General features: G+C 37.3%; 4 protein-coding genes and 1 long non-coding RNA gene across 7 annotated transcripts; 1 reads left to right on the top strand and 4 right to left on the bottom strand.

Moving 5' to 3' along the window:
- Window positions 1–2,455, bottom strand: LOC112747569 (prohibitin-3, mitochondrial). Its single transcript, XM_025795653.2, has 2 exons — window positions 1,380–2,455; window positions 1–242 (listed from the first exon to the last, which is right to left on the bottom strand). The coding sequence occupies exon 1, from the start codon at window positions 2,221–2,223 to the stop codon at window positions 1,384–1,386; it is 840 nt and encodes a 279-aa protein (XP_025651438.1). The 5' UTR covers window positions 2,224–2,455; the 3' UTR covers window positions 1–242; window positions 1,380–1,383.
- A 385-nt stretch (window positions 2,456–2,840) lies between these two features.
- Window positions 2,841–6,777, bottom strand: LOC112747570 (LRR receptor-like serine/threonine-protein kinase EFR). 2 transcript variants are annotated; one of them, XM_072217491.1, is made up of 4 exons: window positions 5,599–6,777; window positions 4,012–5,487; window positions 3,385–3,729; window positions 2,841–3,102 (listed from the first exon to the last, which is right to left on the bottom strand). In XM_072217491.1, exons 1-3 carry the CDS (start codon window positions 6,743–6,745, stop codon window positions 3,389–3,391), a joined length of 2,964 nt encoding a protein of 987 aa, XP_072073592.1. In that variant the 5' UTR covers window positions 6,746–6,777; the 3' UTR covers window positions 2,841–3,102; window positions 3,385–3,388. The 2 variants fall into 2 exon arrangements, with proteins under 2 accessions (XP_072073592.1, XP_025651439.1); XM_025795654.3 differs by having other exon boundaries at window positions 4,012–6,777.
- A 475-nt stretch (window positions 6,778–7,252) lies between these two features.
- Window positions 7,253–12,209, top strand: LOC112747571 (beta-amylase 8-like). The gene is made up of 10 exons (XM_025795655.3): window positions 7,253–7,916; window positions 8,176–8,400; window positions 8,605–8,685; window positions 8,861–9,064; window positions 9,507–9,701; window positions 9,969–10,133; window positions 10,252–10,512; window positions 11,098–11,310; window positions 11,515–11,731; window positions 11,808–12,209. Exons 1-10 carry the CDS (start codon window positions 7,551–7,553, stop codon window positions 11,828–11,830), a joined length of 1,950 nt encoding a protein of 649 aa, XP_025651440.1. The 5' UTR covers window positions 7,253–7,550; the 3' UTR covers window positions 11,831–12,209.
- A 193-nt stretch (window positions 12,210–12,402) lies between these two features.
- On the bottom strand, window positions 12,403–14,093 carry LOC140179057 (uncharacterized). Its single transcript, XR_011872691.1, has 2 exons — window positions 13,302–14,093; window positions 12,403–12,876 (listed from the first exon to the last, which is right to left on the bottom strand). It is a non-coding gene; the product is annotated as an uncharacterized lncRNA (long non-coding RNA).
- A 245-nt stretch (window positions 14,094–14,338) lies between these two features.
- On the bottom strand, window positions 14,339–17,657 carry LOC112747573 (alkylated DNA repair protein ALKBH8 homolog). 2 transcript variants are annotated; one of them, XM_025795659.3, is made up of 8 exons: window positions 17,388–17,657; window positions 16,782–17,098; window positions 16,570–16,671; window positions 16,352–16,438; window positions 15,992–16,117; window positions 15,549–15,839; window positions 15,346–15,411; window positions 14,339–14,892 (listed from the first exon to the last, which is right to left on the bottom strand). In XM_025795659.3, the coding sequence occupies exons 2-8, from the start codon at window positions 17,079–17,081 to the stop codon at window positions 14,836–14,838; spliced, it is 1,029 nt and encodes a 342-aa protein (XP_025651444.1). In that variant the 5' UTR covers window positions 17,082–17,098; window positions 17,388–17,657; the 3' UTR covers window positions 14,339–14,835. The 2 variants fall into 2 exon arrangements, with proteins under 2 accessions (XP_025651444.1, XP_072073593.1); XM_072217492.1 differs by having other exon boundaries at window positions 14,821–14,892; window positions 15,549–15,748; window positions 16,087–16,117.
- Window positions 17,658–18,631: the final 974 nt, after the last annotated feature.

Below are 18,631 nucleotides of genomic sequence, written 5' to 3' on the forward strand. Positions count from 1 at the left end.
TGAAGGACGCCAAATAAGAAATGTACATTAATCGAAGTTGCAAACATTCTACCACTAGAGAGACACAGTTATCATCACTCATGAAGGTCCAAATTCTTTCTAACATTTTTCTTTTTCCTTTCAAAGAATTATTACTATGAAAATGTGTTTAGATGAAATGGAGTTCACAAAAGAAAGAAAAAGAAAGACTTCTTTCAAAGGAGAACCTCAAGTCCACTCCACTCCATGGATGCCATTACACCCTGAAACAAAAGAAGAAAATGTAGAGATATTAACAACTAAAAAATCAATATACTTGGATAATTAAAAGTCATTTAATAACTGATCGTATCGAAGGCAAGAGTCAAGCTGAATTCTCAGATTCAAACTGCAAAGAATATATAAAAAGACTTAATAACTAAATTCCATTTCCTTTGAATTGTGCCATCAATAATATTAATACAAGTCAATAAAGGAGAACTGATTTCAATACAATATCAGAAGAAAATAGTAACAGATTCAAACATAAGGAGGGAGAACTGCTGGCAGCAAATGGGGTTTTCAAGCGACACATTGGATGTGAAGAGATAGAAATTGATAGATTATATACACCAAATATCATCCGAGATAGTAACTTTAGAAATTTCAAATGTAACATTGATAATAATAGAGCAAATGATCATGTAGGAAAAAGTTAAGTATGGACAGCATTCACAAGTTAATTGCAAAAACACAAAAACACAAAAACAATTGATGTTTCCCTAATATAAATAGAGGTATATTCAATTGAAAAACACAAAAACAATACCACTAAAAGGTTAATTGCGCATTCACAAGTTTTAGGTGATAGGCTTGTAGTTGTTTCCTTTCCTAACTTTACTAATATTGTCTACTGTGTGTAAACCTGTAATACATAATTGGATAAGAATTCGCAGTAAAGCATCTAGCACAAGTCTCCAAAAAAGGATTAAGAAACCCCCTCAACCCCAGAATCAAGGAACGTTAATGCAAAACCAAAATCAAATAGCAATGATAATTAGCATCTCAACGCATTCACAATTTAGTCTCCAAAAAAAAGTTTTACAATAAAACAGTAAGTTAATAAACTAGAGATAACCATCAAATTGATTCCTCATGCTATGATTAATTAGTCCTCACTTTATAAATTGATCAAGATACTCCCTGCAACTCAAATTAGTCCCTCCATCATTTGACCGATAATGGTATTAAGAGAAAGCCGGGAACTAACCAATTAGATTATTAGCTCTAAGCCTCTAATAATCTACTATCCCTTAGGAGCCAAAAGAGGTCTAATATGCAGATCTGTTTGAAACAGTAATGAATAATGTGGAATCAGAACGAAATTCAAGGCACTGAAAAAAGCAAGGAAGAAAACCGACCACATCAACGAGAAGGATTAAGAGCCATGAGCAAGTTCTTGCCACCAGGGAGATAAGCAACATTGGGAGACTTGGCAAGGGTGGAGGCCACTTCCCTGGAGGCCTCAATCCTCCTCAGCTCAATCAGCCCCATTCCGGTAGCCGCAGTAGCCTCCGAGATCAGCTTCGCGGCCTCGCTCTCTCCCTCCGCACGGATGATGGCAGCCCGCCGCTCTTGCTCAGCCTTCATCACCACAAACTTTGACCGCTCCGCCTCCTGCTGCGCCACCTGCTTCTGCTCCACGGCACGCGAGAATTCATTTCCGTACGACAGATGCGTGATGGCGACGTCGTCAAGGACGATGTTGAAGTCCTTGGCTCGCCGGATGAGGCTCTCGCGGACGAGGGCGGAGACATGCGGCCGCTCCGTGAGGAGCTGATCGGCGTTGAACTGAGCCACCACGGCCTTGAGGACCTCGTTGCCGATGGAAGGGAGCACCTTCTCGTCGTACTCGAGACCGAGGTTCTGGACAATCGTGGGAAGACGGTCGGTGTCCGGACGGGAGAGAACACGGAGGGTGAGGTTCACCATCTGGAGGTCCTTCGTGCCGGAGATCGACGAAAACGTGTGTGGCCGGGTGCGGATGTCGAAGATGTACGGTTTCTGAACCCATGGGATCAAGAAATGGGTGCCTTCACCTACCGTGTCGTCCAGGATACCGCGGAACCTGTCAAACAGCACCGCGCGCTGGCCACCGTCCACCGTGTACAGGGATGTATTCACAATCGCCGCCGCCGTACCTAGACCGAAGGCGGCGCGGCCTATGTTGCTGAGGAACGACACTGCTGCCTGTCTGCTGCCCATTTTTTTTTTCCGGGGAATAGACGGGTTTAGGGTTTTAGGGTTGAAGAGAAGGTAGAGAGTGAGGGTTTTTCTGATTTGTTGGTTTTTATTTGAAGCTGCGTAGGTTTTTTTGTTACAGGTCTCTATAATTTTGAAATACCTTTTCTTTTTTGGGCCAATTATTTTACGGCCCAATTATATGTAGAGTCCAAAACAAAATTAAGAGAAAATATATTGATATGTGGCTGTCAGCTTCGTATCTCGCATCAAATCATAAAACAATTTATTAGTAATAAATTTTTAAATAGAATTTCAATTTGTAACTTTTTAAGCTTAAGATATAACGAGGGAGTCAGCTCGAGCATGTCCAACCCCACCCAATAACCCAACTACCCAAGGGAAAAAAAGGAATGATGATAAATTAGAGTGAGGAGATTTCTTTTGTTTTGGATTAGGAATGCGTAGTTTTTTAACAAATGATAATACAATGAGACAATTATTAAAATATTAATCGGGTTGTTATTACTTATTAGTTGCGAGTTAAATTAGTAATAGCTAATAGTTAGTAGATTGAATATTTACGAAGTTAATTAAAAATATTTTTATAAATAGCATGATTCTTGTATCATGTACAACAATTTTATATAATAAAAACCAAGCATGCATACAAAATTTTATTGTCTAAACGAGCAATCTTATTAGTACACTTGCATTACACAGTACATACTCAAAGTTCAAATAAAATAAAAATAATACTCAAGTTCAGTACAATAAAAGAGTTTGCCAAATCCTTTATCGGTAGTTGTAACCTCTGCCTTTACTCTGCATTCGGCAATAATACAAAGCGTGGTCAACATTGGGAAGTCAACTTGGGTCACTGGATTTTTTTCCCCATCAGACCTAGGAAAACACACAAAGCACACATTAGCCCCTTAAGAATTTCCAAATTTCACAAACAGCCAACTAACCTCAAGGCTCACGTTGTATTTTTCTTTTCCAAAATATTATTTATTATTTCTACATTTAGCACTTGAAGAGTTGAAGTCTTGAATGAAGATGTAATGGTTAATAAAAAAATCTTTTTCATCTTAATTAGTTTTATTTATTATTATTAGACATGTTTAATAAAAAAAGGTCAGATTAATTTTTCTAAGGGGAAAGAATACAAAACAATGCACTTACGAGTTTACGAAGGAAAACAACATTTGATTCGATTAAGCTGTCTCATTAAATCAACCATAGCCATTCTTTCATTTGGTGATTCCATTGAACAAGCCAGTCCAACTTTAAACAGTGAAATTAAACAATTTTCAACCCCAGGCTGTAGTTGTTCTCCCATGGAAAGGATACAAGGGTCCACAATCTTGAAAATGTTACTTGAAATTGAAACTTCAACATATTTATGGAGATTGTGACCGTCCATGAACATTTCATCCGTGGGCCTCTTTCCAGTCAACATTTCTAATATCAGAATCCCAAAGCTATACATATCTCCTTCCATGGACACCTGATAACCCATTCCATACTCTGAAATAATGTAACCAAAGTAAATTTAGAAAGTGTAAACAAGACTTTGCGTTCTGAAAAAAGTAAGGAGTAAAATACTTTCTAGTTAGCATATTATTTTGTTGAATCTAAACTATATATATAAAATAGGAGTTTAATTTTGATGTACGGACAATATAAAGTGTTTTGTAATCAGATGCACGTGGAATACTATTTTGCACTAACAGTTCATCAAAATTAAATTCTATAAAATATAACAAATTCAAAGTTAAAATATTTAAGGATGAGCCTTTATTTATATACCGGGAGGAGCATAACCAAAAGTTCCTTTAAGTCCAGTTGAGCTAGTTTGCATAGAAGAGTCTCCAATATTCTTCTCAAGTAGTCTTGCTAAGCCAAAATCACCCACATGAGCTACCATCAAATCGTCCAGAAGAATATTGCTTGGCTTTAAATCACGATGAATAATAGCTCGATCGCATTCATAGTGAAGATAATGAAATGCTGAGGCAACATCATTGATGATGTTAAACCTTTGCTCAAGGTTCAGTGATCTAGCAGCACTTTGATTTGCAATTCCTGTTGATGAATGTAACCAACTTTCTAGGCTTCCATTTGTCATGAACTCAAAAACTAGAGCCTTGAATTCTTGCCCTTTATAATCTGTACCTGAGCAACATGTTATAATCTTCACCAGATTTCGATGCCTAACACTCTTGAGTGCATTACATTCAGCAACAAAACTCTTCTCAGCACCTTTGGTTTGAAGCTTTAGGACCTTTATGGCAACAACACCACCACTTTCTTCTAAGTCAAGAGTTCCCTTATACACAGAGCCAAAACTTCCAGACCCTATTAAATTTTCTTCTGAGAATCCATTTGTTCCGTTGTGTAGGCTTTGATAGGAAACCTTAGACAGCAGGTCAATTGTTGGTGAATCATCAGAAGACATTTTCTTGCTTCTCTTCCTCATCCAGCAAATGGTTAGGAAAAAAGATAAGAAGAAGGAAAAAGCACACACACAAACTATCACTACAACAAACTTAAAATTGTGGTGTCTCTTTGGTTTCTTAGCTTCAGAAGGGCATGGTGGCAAATGAAGCTCTGAAACACCCCCACAAAGCTTATTGTTTCCAATCATTGCAAACTCACTCACATTTCTGAAAACACCTTCTGTTGGTACTTTGCCAACCAACATGTTGAAAGAGATATTGAGATACTCAAGTGAAATGTTCTGCAAGCCTTCAGGAATTGACCCGGACAAATGGTTTCGTGATATGTCTAATTTTTGGAGACCTTTAAGCGAAACCAAAGAGGATGGTATGGCTCCGGAGAATGAATTCCCTTGCAAATAAAGGAACTCCAAACTTAGACACTCTGCAATGCTGGCAGGAATGTTGCCAACTAGATTATTCTCAGAGACTTTCAGGAAATTGAGATTTTGTAGCTTTCCCACTTCACCAGATAGATTGCCACTGAATGAGTTTTGTGACAAGTCTAATAAGATTGTTAAGGAAGAAATGCTGAAAATCTCAGATGGTATGGTTCCGCTGAGATTGTTCTTGGAAAAATTAAGATGTTGTAAGTTCTGGCAGTTTCCTATACTTGAAGGAATGCTTCCTTCAAACATATTGTCTGACAAATCCAAGAGAAATAACTTGCTGAGGTTGCCTATAAAGGCTGGCATCTCTCCTGAAAACTTGTTTCCACTCAACTCTAATACTTCCATCTTTTGAAACTGTCCAAAAGTAGCTGGAATATTCCCATCAAAACGGCAGCCTTGCATGTTCAAGAGAGTTAAGTTAACCAAATTTCCTAACTCTGCAGGAATTTTTCCATATATTTGGTTATAACCAAGAAAGAGATTGCTCAAGTGTGTAGACAAATTACCAATGTAATTTGGCAACTGGCCTCCAAAGTTATTGACAGATATGCCAAGCACGTACAAGTTACTACAGTTGGCCAAAGGCTTCAAGAACTTCAAATCCTTAGTTGGAAATCCACCTAGATTGTTCTCAGATACAGATAGAAATCGAAGTTTTGTTAGCTTCCCTAGGCTTGGAACTTGTCCCACAAAATGGTTTCGTTCCAAATCAAGTACTTGTAGTAAAGATGCATTTGTGACAGAAAGTGGAATTGTTCCAGAAAAACTGTTAGTTCCAATTTGGAAAAATTGAAGATTTGGTAGGTTATGGAAAATGTTGGCCGGCAAAGAGCCACTAATATTATTGTTTGAAACTGATAACACGCTAAGAGATGAAATATTGTAAAGACAAGATGGAAGTGTACTGGAAAATTCGTTCGAATCGAGTAACAAATATGTTAAGTTTTGCAAGGCACATAATTGTTGTGGAATATTCCCCTCCAAGTCATTAGAAATCAACACTAGGGAAGTGAGGGATGTAAGATTACCTATGGATGGTGGGATTCTTCCACTTAAATTATTTCTCTCAATGAAAAATTCTTTGAGCTTGGAAAGAGATCCAATTTCAATTGGTATGTTACCAATCAAATTGTTCCATGAGAAGTCAAAGTTTGTGAGTTCAGAACAACTGGTCAAGTTTATAGGAATTTCACCAGTCAGAGAATTGTTATCAAGATAAAGTACCTTCAGGCGTGACAAGCGACCAAGTTCTTGGGGGATATCTCCATAGAAGCTGTTGTTTTCGAGGTCTATGTGCCTCAGAAAAGAGAGATTACTGAGTTGAGGAGACAGAGATCCATGCAGATAATATCCTGGTAATTTCAATTCAATAACTCTTTGTTGCTTGGGACTATTATTGCATGTGATTCCCTGCCACTTGCAAAAGTGGTTTGTGGTATTCCAAGAATCCAACACTCCAAAAGGGTCATTGGATATTGAATCCTTGAACTTGAGCAAAGCCAGATGATCACTCTCATTTCCTAGCAACAATGCGTGGGCACTACTACTACTACTACTACTACTACTACTACTACTACTAGTGTTTGAGATAAACCACAGTAGTGATGAGTTCAGAGTGGTAATAAGAAAGAAGTGAATAATGTATTGCTTCATTTGAGGAATAATAATAAGAGAGGCTACTTGGTTAGAGGTGTTTCTATTGTCCCATGCATAATGGTGCGAGTACTTAAATATCACTTGAGGCAACAGATGATTATTAAAATATAAAATATGAGTTAACTAACACATACACGTATATGTATTGACTAATTTGTTGATTTTTGACGCATACGTAATATTTTAAAAACTGTTAATTATGATTATAAATTATTAATCATCTTCACATACTCTATTCAATTGTTAACTTGCAGGATTTGGCACATCTCTTTCGGCACTTTCGGCAGCTTTGACACCTTAACAGAACCTTCGCCAAATTGGTTCCAGATCTCCTTGTTTTTTTTTTTTTGTCACGGGTCTCTCTGTATTTTTGGAATACATTGACTCTTCATGGGCCCAGCATTTTTCTGGCCCAATTATATACGGCCCCCCAAAAACCATAAGGGGATTGGTCTCGAAGCGTTGACCAGAGATTAAAGCAAGAGCGTATAATTGGTGGAACCTGTTCAATCACCGGTTCGCATAAGTCATAAACAATGGAAGTAGATTCTCAAATTAAATCATTAGATTTTATCAGTTTTAGGAATAATAAAATTAAAATTAAAATTAATTTCTTTCATTAATTTAATTATTTAATTATTATAAATACAGTGGTAGTTATATGTATTCGAATTTGGAATCCCGTAACAATGTTATTGGTGGAGAGAGTATTGGGAAAATGGGAAGTGTGAATTGAATTGTGACGTATTAAAGAGTATGAAAGGAGAGTGAAGAGTAGAAAAGAGAGTATGATTATGTGAAGATGAAGACCATCAACGACGATGCTTCCGCACAAGATCTCGATCCTCAAAGCGACCACAGCTCCGATTACCTTCTTACTTCTAACCCTCAGCCCCGCCGTCCCCGCGGCTTCGCTGCAGCCGCCGCCAATCCTGCCGGAAAGGGGAAGAAAGAGAGGGAGAAGGAGAAGGAGCGCACTAAGCTCCGCGAGCGTCACCGCCGTGCCATCACTAGCCGTATACTTGCCGGTCTCCGGCAGTACGGGAACTTCCCTCTGCCGGCGCGTGCTGACATGAACGACGTACTCGCTGCACTCGCGCGTGACGCCGGTTGGGTTGTTGAAGCTGATGGCACCACCTACCGGCAATGTCCTCCACCTTCTCACGTGGTTAGCTTTCTCGATTCTCTGAAAATTTTCGTGGTTCAGCTCAAATTTGGTTATGGTTATGTTTGATTGTCATTATAAGTTTCAATATTGCAGATTTGTTTTAGAAATTAGAAGGTTTTTGAACTTTGTTTGCAAGCAATTCTACAATGTGTTTTGAATTTAGTTGCTTGCTTGATACTTAAGTCCACGAGTGAGAATGCTAACTAAATTATTTGTAACCTTTAACGGTTTAACCCCTTGGAGCCATGATCATGTGCAGGGATCTTTTGCAGCTAGGTCAGTTGAAAGTCAACTCTCTGGTGGTTCTTTGAGACCTTGCTCTGTTAAAGAGACACTAGGAAATCAGCCACCGGCGCTTAGAATTGATGAATGCTTGTCGCCTGCGTCAATCGATTCTGTGGTAATTGCAGAAAGGGACTCGAAGAACGAGAAATACACAAGTGCAAGCCCTGTAAATGTAGTCCACTGTTTGGAGGCCGATCAGGTGACTTGTTTTGAATAGTTGAAATGTTTATATGCAGATACTGAGTAAATGTCGGTTCCTTGGAATCTAGATTGTTCTATAACAAAATTTAATGCATGCTTTATATTTAGGCTTTTAACTTTTGTATCAATGCTCACCAAGTGGAGCATTATATTTGAGCATATGTAGTTCAGGACCTTCTGATTGTGTAATTTATTGATGCAGCTCATACATGATATTCATTCTGGTGTGCACGAGAATGACTTTACCTGCACACCATATGTTCCGGTTTACTCAAAGCTACCAGTAAGTGTCTTCTATTTGGTGCTTGCTGCATCTTGGACTAGCATCCAACCTGTGTAGTTTGTCCTATGCAACAAATTACACATCAACAGGTTTTAATTTTGCATGTCCTTTGTCAATGTGTCTACCTCATATCTAATCATAAGATTTCCGTTATAAACTTCGCCATTTCTTGCAGGCTGGTATTATTAACAAATTTTGCCAGTTGATTGACCCTGAAGGCATTAGACAGGAGCTAATCCATCTTAAGTCTTTAAATATGGATGGCGTCATTGTGGATTGTTGGTGGGGTATTGTTGAAGGCTGGAATCCGCAGAAATATGTGTGGTCTGGCTATAGGGATCTTTTTAGCATTATTAGAGAATTTAAGCTGAAGTTACAGGTATATATTAAAATTGGTTTTATCATTTAATACATGTGTTCACATCCTTTGAATAAGTAAATTTACGAAACGCATGAATATGTTATATTATGAGTGTGGATGTCTGAGATTTTGGTAACAACACAAAATCGTTTATTTTCTAACACAAGGGTGGCTTGTATGGTTTGGACTTTTAATGAAGTCTAGCGACCTGAATGCTTGAAACTATATATATAAAGGGACAAGAGGTTTAATGGAAATGTTGTCAGATCATGACAAATCTATTTTCAGTTTATAAACTTTCAAGCGACTCTTCATGTCTTCTACTATTATTTAGACATAGTAACTAATGGATGGTTTGGGTTTATTAATTTCTTGTGGACATTTATTCTTTTCATGGGAATTGGAAGCATATCTAGCATTATTGAAGTATCTAATTTGATTCTTGTTTTAAATTCTGAAGGTTGTTATGGCATTTCATGAATGTGGAGGGAATGGTTCTAGTGATGCATTGATTGCCCTGCCACAATGGGTTTTGGATATGGGAAAAGATAACCCGGATATATTCTTTACAGATCGTGAAGGGCGGAGGAATACTGAATGCCTTTCCTGGGGAATTGACAAAGAGCGTGTTCTGAAAGGAAGAACTGGAATTGAGGTATGAAAACATCTAACACATCAACAACTCTCCCTGATTTGAGGGGGCAAAAAAAGGAAAAAGAAAAAGTGTTCGCTTCATATCATCAAATTCCAGTTCATTGCATTTGCATATTAGTTTTGATTGTAGTTAAGTCCTTTATATGCATATACATGGTTATTGGTGGCTGTACCTTCTATAAATTATATCCTTCATTTATTCTTCAAGACAAAATAATGCTCCTATCTGTTTTGGTTATTACTTATTAACCATATCTAATGTATTCAGGTCTATTTTGATATGATGAGAAGCTTCAGGACAGAGTTTGATGACCTGTTTGCAGAAGGTCTGATTTCTGCAGTAGAAATTGGACTTGGTGCATCTGGGGAGCTGAAATACCCTTCTTTTTCAGAAAGAATGGGATGGAGGTATCCTGGAATAGGCGAGTTTCAGGTATTGGCTTCATTTTAAAATATTTGCATTCTTCTGCATTGTAGGCACTGCAGGTGATCTCATATATTTCGTTTGCTAACAATGAAGTCCTGTTTTCCTTTTCATCTTGTATGAACAGTGCTATGATAAATACCTGCAACATAGTCTGCGCATGGCAGCCAAATTACGTGGTCATTCTTTCTGGGCTAGAGGACCTGATAATGCTGGACACTACAACTCTATGCCACATGAAACTGGATTCTTTTGTGAACGAGGTGATTATGACAACTATTATGGACGCTTCTTCTTACATTGGTATTCCCAGACATTAATAGACCATGCAGATAATGTTCTGTCCCTTGCAAGCCTTGCTTTTGAGGATACAAAATTAGTTGTCAAGGTATTGGTTCTCATATAGACAAATACCAGGCTCTTTCCATCATAGTTCCATCTTCTGCTTGTCCTAGATTTGGATGGTGTTAGTTTTCTTCTTGCATTGATTGCTTGAATAGTTGGTTGATGGTACTTATTGCTTAGACTCGGTTTGTTATCCCCTTAAAACGGAGTGAAAATTCAGGGATGGATCTTTTGCATAAAGCCTGGCCATGAGTTTTTCATCCCATTTTTCTGGGATACGAAACTGACGCCTATTGACTAATAATGTTGATGGTTCTCACTTTTGGAGTCACCAAGAATTGGTAATTCATTTTGTTCAATTGGATCTTTCACTTTGAATTTAACTAATTTCAATATTTTCCTTTTAAAGTTCTGGCCAATGATTGATTAGTTTAATTTTCTTGGGGGAATATATTTTTTTCCAATGCCGTTCTGTTAAATAGTAAATGCTTCTGTAAACTGTTTCCTTCTTGAGATGTGAAAAAATCAGAAATCAAACCCCAATATCTAGTGCAAAAGGATTTAGTTCTTGATTCTGTAGGTATGTATATATGGTCATTGCATATCCTAAAAATTAGATAGTGTGCAGGTTCCTGCTGTATACTGGTGGTATAAGACTCCTAGTCATGCAGCAGAGTTGACAGCCGGATATCACAACCCCACGAATCAGGATGGATACTCTCCTGTGTTTGAGATCTTGAGAAAACATTCTGTCACCATGAAATTTGTCTGTGTAGGATTTCATCTTTCCAACCAGGAAGCTAATGAATCATTAATTGATCCAGAGGGTTTAAGTTGGCAGGTAATTTTAGCTCATTGCCTCATTGATTTCTTCTGCTATGCTCTTACCGCTATTATCTGGCTTTCAGGTGGTTTGCATGAAGATAGGAGTGATGTTATTTGATAGTGTGCATAGCATAACTTATTTGGTTTCACATGCACCTGTCTATGTTTCCAACTTTTCTTTTATTCGCTGTCAATAAAATCAGTTGTTCATGCTCTACAGGTACTAAACTCAGCTTGGGATCGAGGTTTGGTTACTGCTGGAGAGAATGCTCCTCTTTGCTATGATAGAGAAGGTTACAAGAGATTAGTTGAGATGGCCAAGCCCAGCAATGATCCAGATCGCCGGCACTTCTCGTTCTTTGTTGTCCAACAACCATCTATGCTTCAAGGAAATGTTTGCCTGTCGGAATTGGATTTCTTCGTTAAATCCATGCACGGTAAGGATTTTCATTGACATTGTAATCAAATATTTTTTTTTCATCTAATGTTTATTTTAGCTATCTACACTTGCAGGTGAGATGACAGGAGCCATATAATTGCTGCAAATTTTACTTTCAAGAGATATAAGCCTTTGGAGGTTGCAAAGGGTGAAAGGGGCATTCTTCAAAGTAGATAGTCATGTTGTGCCAAGTGTAATCTATCATAGTATTATTCATACCTAAATATAAATACTTAATAAGTTTATATTTTATAGGCCTCGAGTCCCCAAGATATAGACTTCTAGTCCTCGGGTAGCCTCATACGGTCATACCGCATTGCAAGCTTGTTAAGGCTAGGGAGGATCTAAGATTTTAGGACGAGGGGGAAGAATTATTAGGGATCGTAACTGTATAAAAAATTAGTGAAAAGTTTTGTTCTCACTTTAGATGGAACTTGTCATTGAAAATGCATGAAATGGTTAAGAATTTGTTGCTAGGTGATGGGTTGTTGCATACACAATAACACGAGGTAAAATTGAAAACTCCTAGACACTTGCTTAAGTTGAAAAGTGAACTAACTAATCAACCAATCCAAATTGGCTCAATAATATTCTCTTTGTAGGCATAAAAATCTGTGGTAGTGAGTTTTGGTTCATTCTTAAAACATGTATGGAAAGAGATGGCCACTATTTGAATTCCAACGAGGTTTAAAATTCACGTTCATAAATCGCTTCTCTTTTTTTTTTTTTTGGTCAAATGGATTGGACAACTCCCGCATTACATCCATACACCCATGTATTACACACTCACACAACTCACTCACACACACTACATGGGAGTACACATAAATGGTGGTTCTATATTCCTCCAGGAGGACTTGAACCCGGTGCAGCTCTATGGGAGGCACACAAAGTGTCCATCTAACCCAGGCCTCGGCTGCATAAATCGCTTTTCTAAATTGCCAGTGCAAATTGTGAAATCAGTAAGAGAGTATTATCCAACACCCAAATGTATTTTAGTACAATATTTTGGAGCAGAGAAAGATATGAAAAATAAACTTTGCTAAAAATAAAGAATCATGGTCTTCCAGAATAACCCCATTGTATTGTCATGTAATATCGGTCCGTTCGAGTGAAACCACATTTCATCAGCAGGATGAACACCTGCATAAGATCACAAAAGAAATCCTACTTAATATTCAATGTACATCAGGTCATATTCACATATTCTAATATAAATCTTTGGTGCACCTATACCAATTATTTGAGCTGGTACAACAAATGACATGGAATGCTAGCCCCATAACCACTTGAAATCTGGGGTTAACATTCGGCACCAATCTCACAGAAGTGTAGGGCCTTGGAAGTTGGAAAATGGAGGCAAGACAGAAGAGAAAAGAGTCTGGCCATTAACACTACAAAGCCTGGTGTTGACCAAGGTGTGGTTGTGGAGAACCGTGGCTTATTTAGTTGACTATAAAGGATTAAAAAAACCACCCTGAAGCTCATACACGTCCTTTTCATGATTCTTAATCAATGCGTTGTATACATAAAACATCTAAGAAAAAACAACTAAATACAAAACATACCTCGGCAACTCTCAGTGTCATAGATATTTGATGCGTTATGTTGTAAGCTTTCTCCTTCCCTTTGTAAAACATTATTAAACTACTCTTCCACCTACCCATGACAACACTCTAGAAGACTCATCCTGTTGCTCAATCTCCTCAATTTTTTCACCAATTAATCTTGCTTCATCATTGATATAGGAACCATCTTTTTTTTGTGCACTTTGATCCATAACTCTCCTCTACCAACTCTTCTCCCTTTTCTTCATACTCTTCTTCCATCCGCGGTGCAAAGCTTTTCAAACCACCAGTGTGGGTATATAGTTGCTTTGATCGATTAATCGCGTTTTTTCTGCACTTCTCCTTTGTCTCAGCTTCGGCGGGCACCATCTCCAATGCTCTCGATCAATTCTCGGCGGACGTTGCTCAATGTTTCTTCGGTCGTAAATGTTGGCTCGTAAGCTTTGCTTCTTTCCAATACTTCCCCATACTTTTCAAAATATTTTTCTTGATAGTTCCTTCACTATCTTCATCAAAGTAGAAAATTTGCTTGATGCATTTATTATAAACCTTGTCTTTAGTGGTAATTTTACGCCAATTTTTTTCATAGATAGAAAACTTTCCATAGTCAGATCCCAACAGACCAAGCATGCCACTCAACAGTCCTGCTTCGTCTCCAATTGCTAGCTTTGCACTCTTAAACTTGAGCACGATCTTCCTACCGTTAGGCCGTTCCATAGCCTCCCTCACGCTTAGTCTTGCCGGCTTGATTGTGCCGTCAGAATTGTCCAAGACGCAAGACTACAGAGTTTTGAGCAATTCTGAAGGCACAATCACACCGGCAAGACTAAGCGTGAGGGAGGCTATAGAACGGCCTAACGGTAGGAAGATCGTGCTTAGGTTCAAGAGTGTAAAGCAAGCAATTGGAGACGAAGATGGACTGTTGAGTTGCGTGCTTGGTCTGCTGGGATCTGATTATGGAAAATTTTCTATCTGTGAGGAAAGTTGGCGTAAAATTACCACTAAAGACAAAGTTTATAACGAATGCATCAAGCAAATTTTCCACTTTGATGAATATAATAAAGGAACTATCAAGAAAAATATTTTGAAAAGTATGGAGAAGTCTTGGAAAGAAGCAAGGCTGAGGTTGTACGATGCTTTTTACGAGCCAACATTTACGACTGAAGAAACATTGAACAAAGTCCGCCGGGAATTGATCGAGAGCATTGGAGATTGTTCCTTAACTGTCATGCCCGCCCGCCGAAGCTGAGACAAAGGAGAAGTGCAGGAAAAACGCGATTAATCGATCAAAGCAACTATATACCCACACTGGTGGTTTGAAAAGCTTTGCACGGCAGATGGAAGAAGAGTCGGAAGAACAAGGGAGAAGAGTTGGTAGAGGAGAGTTATAGATCAAAGTGCGCAAAAAAAAAGATGGCTCCTATATCAATGATGAAGCAAGATTAATTGGTAAAAGAATTGAGGAAATTGAGCAACAGAATGAGTCTTCTAGAGTGTTGTCATGTGTTAAGGTGGAAGAGTAGTTTAATAAACATTATCGTTGGGAGTCACAATACTGAGGAAATTCACATTCGCATGCACCTGTTCTAACCTGGTCCAAAAAAGAGTTGTTTTTTAGAGGACAAGTTTATCCAGGAAAGAAAAACCATGGAACAATGAATTAGTTACTAACTATATAGCAAACGAGAAGTTAGAGGCACCAACAAATCTCCTAAGATTATACGAAGGTTATGGTGAACAATGGCCATGCAAATTGTTCTACCATTTGACGCATGTGTTTTTAAAGCTGCTAATAATTGGTTTTAAGGAAATATTCTACAGGAAAGATTGTCTATGTCAACTAATTAGAACAGAATATAAAATAAAGAATGGAAAGTACACAAAAAGCCATAACCACAAACGACGAATATTCTTTTAACAGCAAGCATTCTTTTAATTTCTTAGGCTTGCCTTGAGTATCTAGATACTGAGTCGCTACAAGTAAAATATACTAAAGGGATAAATGTGGTGTTTCTATGCAGAGAAACATCAATAGCCCACATACCTTTCGAAATGTGAAAGAGACCCTTCTTGATGCCCTTCTGATGACTCTGCCGTTCACTTTGTCAACCTGTGGGAGAAGAATATGCATTTAGGTTTAAAATTATATCATCAACATACACCCTCAATGTGGTTTAAGCAAGGGAATCTAGTATTCATATTATGTGCTAATAATAGAAAAGTGTAATCATTTACAGAACATTAGACCTTGTGGTGTGGAATATAATGGTTCCATGCATAACGTGCTTCTCCAGACAAGAGTAGCAAAGATCGAGGGGGTAGATAGATAGCCTTCCTTAAAAAAATTGAATCGTCTTCCGGACTTCCTCCTTCTGAAACAGCACTTGAGGCAACTTTAGTATGCCAATCACCATTCTCATATTTTCTGAACTCCATTATACAAGGCCCTGATAATGAAAGGCTGAAAATTAAATCTTCGAATGCTGAATGGGTATCTATATGGGGGGACAAGCCCACCCCAGGAGGATACTCATTTACCTGTGCCATATTTGCCAACGTTCAAACTTAGAACAGCAAACATAAAATAGTGTTCAAGTAGTACGATATAAATATAATAACTAATTTGTTCTTTCCTCAGGAAGGAATATAAAGAATAGCATCTAAGATTTACGAGCATAGTAGTAACTTACAGTAAGTTGGTCCAAAACAATATGTTCAGCACTCTTGAAAGTTGGACATGATGAGATTCTTTCAAGTATTGGAGAAACAAAAGATGGAAGCTCACCTAAGCAATGCCTTGTATTAACATTCCTAATCTGTACAGCAAACTCTATTAGAAAGGAGAATCAAGATTAATCAATATTCTCAAGTCATTCAGCAACCAATTGTTATGAATAACAAACATTTCAAGTTAGGATGGAATGTAATCATAAATTCTTCAAAAGAATTATTTAGCTGACCAGAAAATGATTAGATGCCCCAAGCATTTTGGTCTGACAGAAAGTAACCAAAAATGTAATGAGAAGAAACAAACGATCCTCAAAACTCACATCGTAACGAAATTCATAACCATAGTGTTGAACCCTTCTTTTGGAAAGACTGTTCCAAGGCCGACTGTCAACAGCTTGGAGTAATTCCTAAGAAGATGGAAATACCCAACTTTATAAATGTGTTCCAATTTTCAATAAATTACAAGAGAGGCAGGAATACAAGAGAAATACAAATATGCTACTCAACACTATTCACATGGTAGTAAAAGACTGCTAACCTCTTCTTCTTTAGCGCTAATGAAGTTGTGCACTAGGTAAAGTCCCGGAATACTCAATTCCGATGCATTAATAGATACTGGAACCATGTCACTAACTTCATCCTAAACAAGCATGTGAACTCATGAATACTACTCTGAAAACTCAAAATAATTCATGCTATAATGAATGCAGCACAAGAACCATTTTCAAAGGAAAAGCTTAGAATCTAGACCTTTGGAGTTGGCTGAATCACTGAATAACGAATATGCAAGGACCTTCCTCCGAGTTCAGGACATGAGGTTCCATCTAATGCCTTGAATGCAGATTGTGCAGAACCCTCTTCAGAGAAAGACACAATGACACGTGTGCCACTCTCATCAGCTGCATAAACCCCTTTGAGCTCCCCAAATTTGCAGAAAACAGATGCAATGTCATCATGGGAGATCCCCACAGCAGGTCCACAATTTGCCACATACAGGTTTGGACTCAGTTCAACACCATTCTTGGGACGCCCAAACCTCGGCAAACCCATCAATGAAAACAACAAAGCTGCACAAAATAAAACCACATTAGGATTCATATAATACAATAAAAAGATTCAAAATTTGCCCACTAAAACAGGTTTATTTTAATCATCATATTGTTATCAATTATTACTTCTTCTTTTGGTTTCAACTTTGTATCTTTTACAATGGAGAACGAAAATGTCTCGAGTTCAGTGATTTTGGTGAAGGAGGAAAACAAAGAGGGAACATGAATCACCAGGAATGAGGATAATTAAAACATTAGGGTTTATGATAAAGCAGGTAGAATGCAAATGCAAATTATAAGAACATGCCTTTGAATATCGAGAACTGGAATGAAGTTTTCAATTTTGACCGATTTGGGGAATGTCTTCAGCTAGTTTTGGAAGACGCTGAGGGCAAAGAGGGAGCAGTAGTATGATGGAGGGCAAAGAGGGCAAAGAGCGAAAAGCTTGAAGCCGCATTCAACGAACCCAGAATCATAATCGAAGAGAACACGATCTAGGGTTTAAGATTTAGGATTAATATAATATATATATATATATATTGTGATGATTTATATTTTTCTAAAGTTTTTCTTCAATTCTATTTGGTCTGAACTTTTCTAAGATTAATTTGATGGGCCATTTGATATGGCCCGGGCCCAAGCCAGAACTTAATACATTTCCACAATTCCACATCAAAATCCATGTACTATATAGGTAATGTTTAGTACTTTACTTAACCAACTTGGATTAATTTAGTGCTTACCTTATTATTTGTTTAAATAAATACTAAGAGTTTGAATCTTATTTTTTGTATATAGCAAAAAATTTAAATACAGTTAATTTTATATAAAATTGATAGGTAAGAGTTATTAAATAATTTGACAGTTTTGATTAAATTATTATCTAACGATTCTCATCTATCAACTTCACATGAAGTTAACTGTACCTGAGTTTCCACCTTTACATATAGTGACATATTTTTATATGAAATTCAAATATGTGACGGATTAACTATTGACTTGTTGAGTTGAAAGATAACCTAAAAAAATATGTTTAGTTAACCTTAAATATAGTGTATTAATTGTATTATTTTATATATTTTTAATAAAATAATTAATTATATTGATAATTAAATTCGAATGCTTGTCTATAGCAAAATGTAAATAATTCTAAGCTTCACTTTTTTGTGATTTTTCTTTTTTTGCTAATAAATCAAGAATTAATCGGTCACTAAATCCAAGCACTAAAATGTCAAAAATTTTAGTCTTCTTAGAACCTTGGTAAATAGTAATTGGCCCAAACTTCAAATACAATTCATCTGTATTTTTAATTCGATTTTTTTCATGAAATTGTTATGGATATTTGAAAAATCTTCATTATGTAGCATGGTCTTGTCTCTTCTCTTTCCATAGTCACACATCGGCGAGATTAATAATCTACTTGACTCTTGATTATAGCAACAATATTTTGAGGTGTAATATGTGTGTTCATTACCTTGAGACTCTAGTATTTAAGTCCTAGCAGTAATAGAATTAAGGAAGAAACATGTGCTTCTCTTCTTGTGGCTTCAT

Source organism: Arachis hypogaea, chromosome 15, assembly GCF_003086295.3.
Source record: "Arachis hypogaea cultivar Tifrunner chromosome 15, arahy.Tifrunner.gnm2.J5K5, whole genome shotgun sequence".
Lineage (NCBI taxonomy): Eukaryota > Viridiplantae > Streptophyta > Magnoliopsida > Fabales > Fabaceae > Arachis > Arachis hypogaea.

What these genes read in the sequence shown, in the direction of transcription:
- LOC112747573 (XM_025795659.3), bottom strand. Translation starts at nt 17,081, where the DNA reads ATGGGTTTGCCGAGGTTTGGGCGTCCCAAGAATGGTGTTGAACTGAGT. An exon ending in TGATTCAGCCAACTCCAAAG is followed by an intron (nt 16,672 to 16,781) that starts GTCTAGATTCTA and finishes ATGCTTGTTTAG; the next exon opens with GATGAAGTTAGTGACATGGT. An exon ending in TCTCTTTCACATTTCGAAAG is followed by an intron (nt 14,893 to 15,345) that starts GTATGTGGGCTA and finishes TTTTTGGACCAG; the next exon opens with GTTAGAACAGGTGCATGCGA.
- LOC112747571 (XM_025795655.3), top strand. Translation starts at nt 7,551, where the DNA reads ATGAAGACCATCAACGACGATGCTTCCGCACAAGATCTCGATCCTCAA. An exon ending in GTCCTCCACCTTCTCACGTG is followed by an intron (nt 7,917 to 8,175) that starts GTTAGCTTTCTC and finishes GATCATGTGCAG; the next exon opens with GGATCTTTTGCAGCTAGGTC. An exon ending in CTGGAATAGGCGAGTTTCAG is followed by an intron (nt 10,134 to 10,251) that starts GTATTGGCTTCA and finishes TTGTATGAACAG; the next exon opens with TGCTATGATAAATACCTGCA.
- LOC112747570 (XM_025795654.3), bottom strand. Translation starts at nt 6,745, where the DNA reads ATGAAGCAATACATTATTCACTTCTTTCTTATTACCACTCTGAACTCA. An exon ending in TTTTGGTTATGCTCCTCCCG is followed by an intron (nt 3,730 to 4,011) that starts GTATATAAATAA and finishes ACATTATTTCAG; the next exon opens with AGTATGGAATGGGTTATCAG.
- LOC112747569 (XM_025795653.2), bottom strand. Translation starts at nt 2,223, where the DNA reads ATGGGCAGCAGACAGGCAGCAGTGTCGTTCCTCAGCAACATAGGCCGC.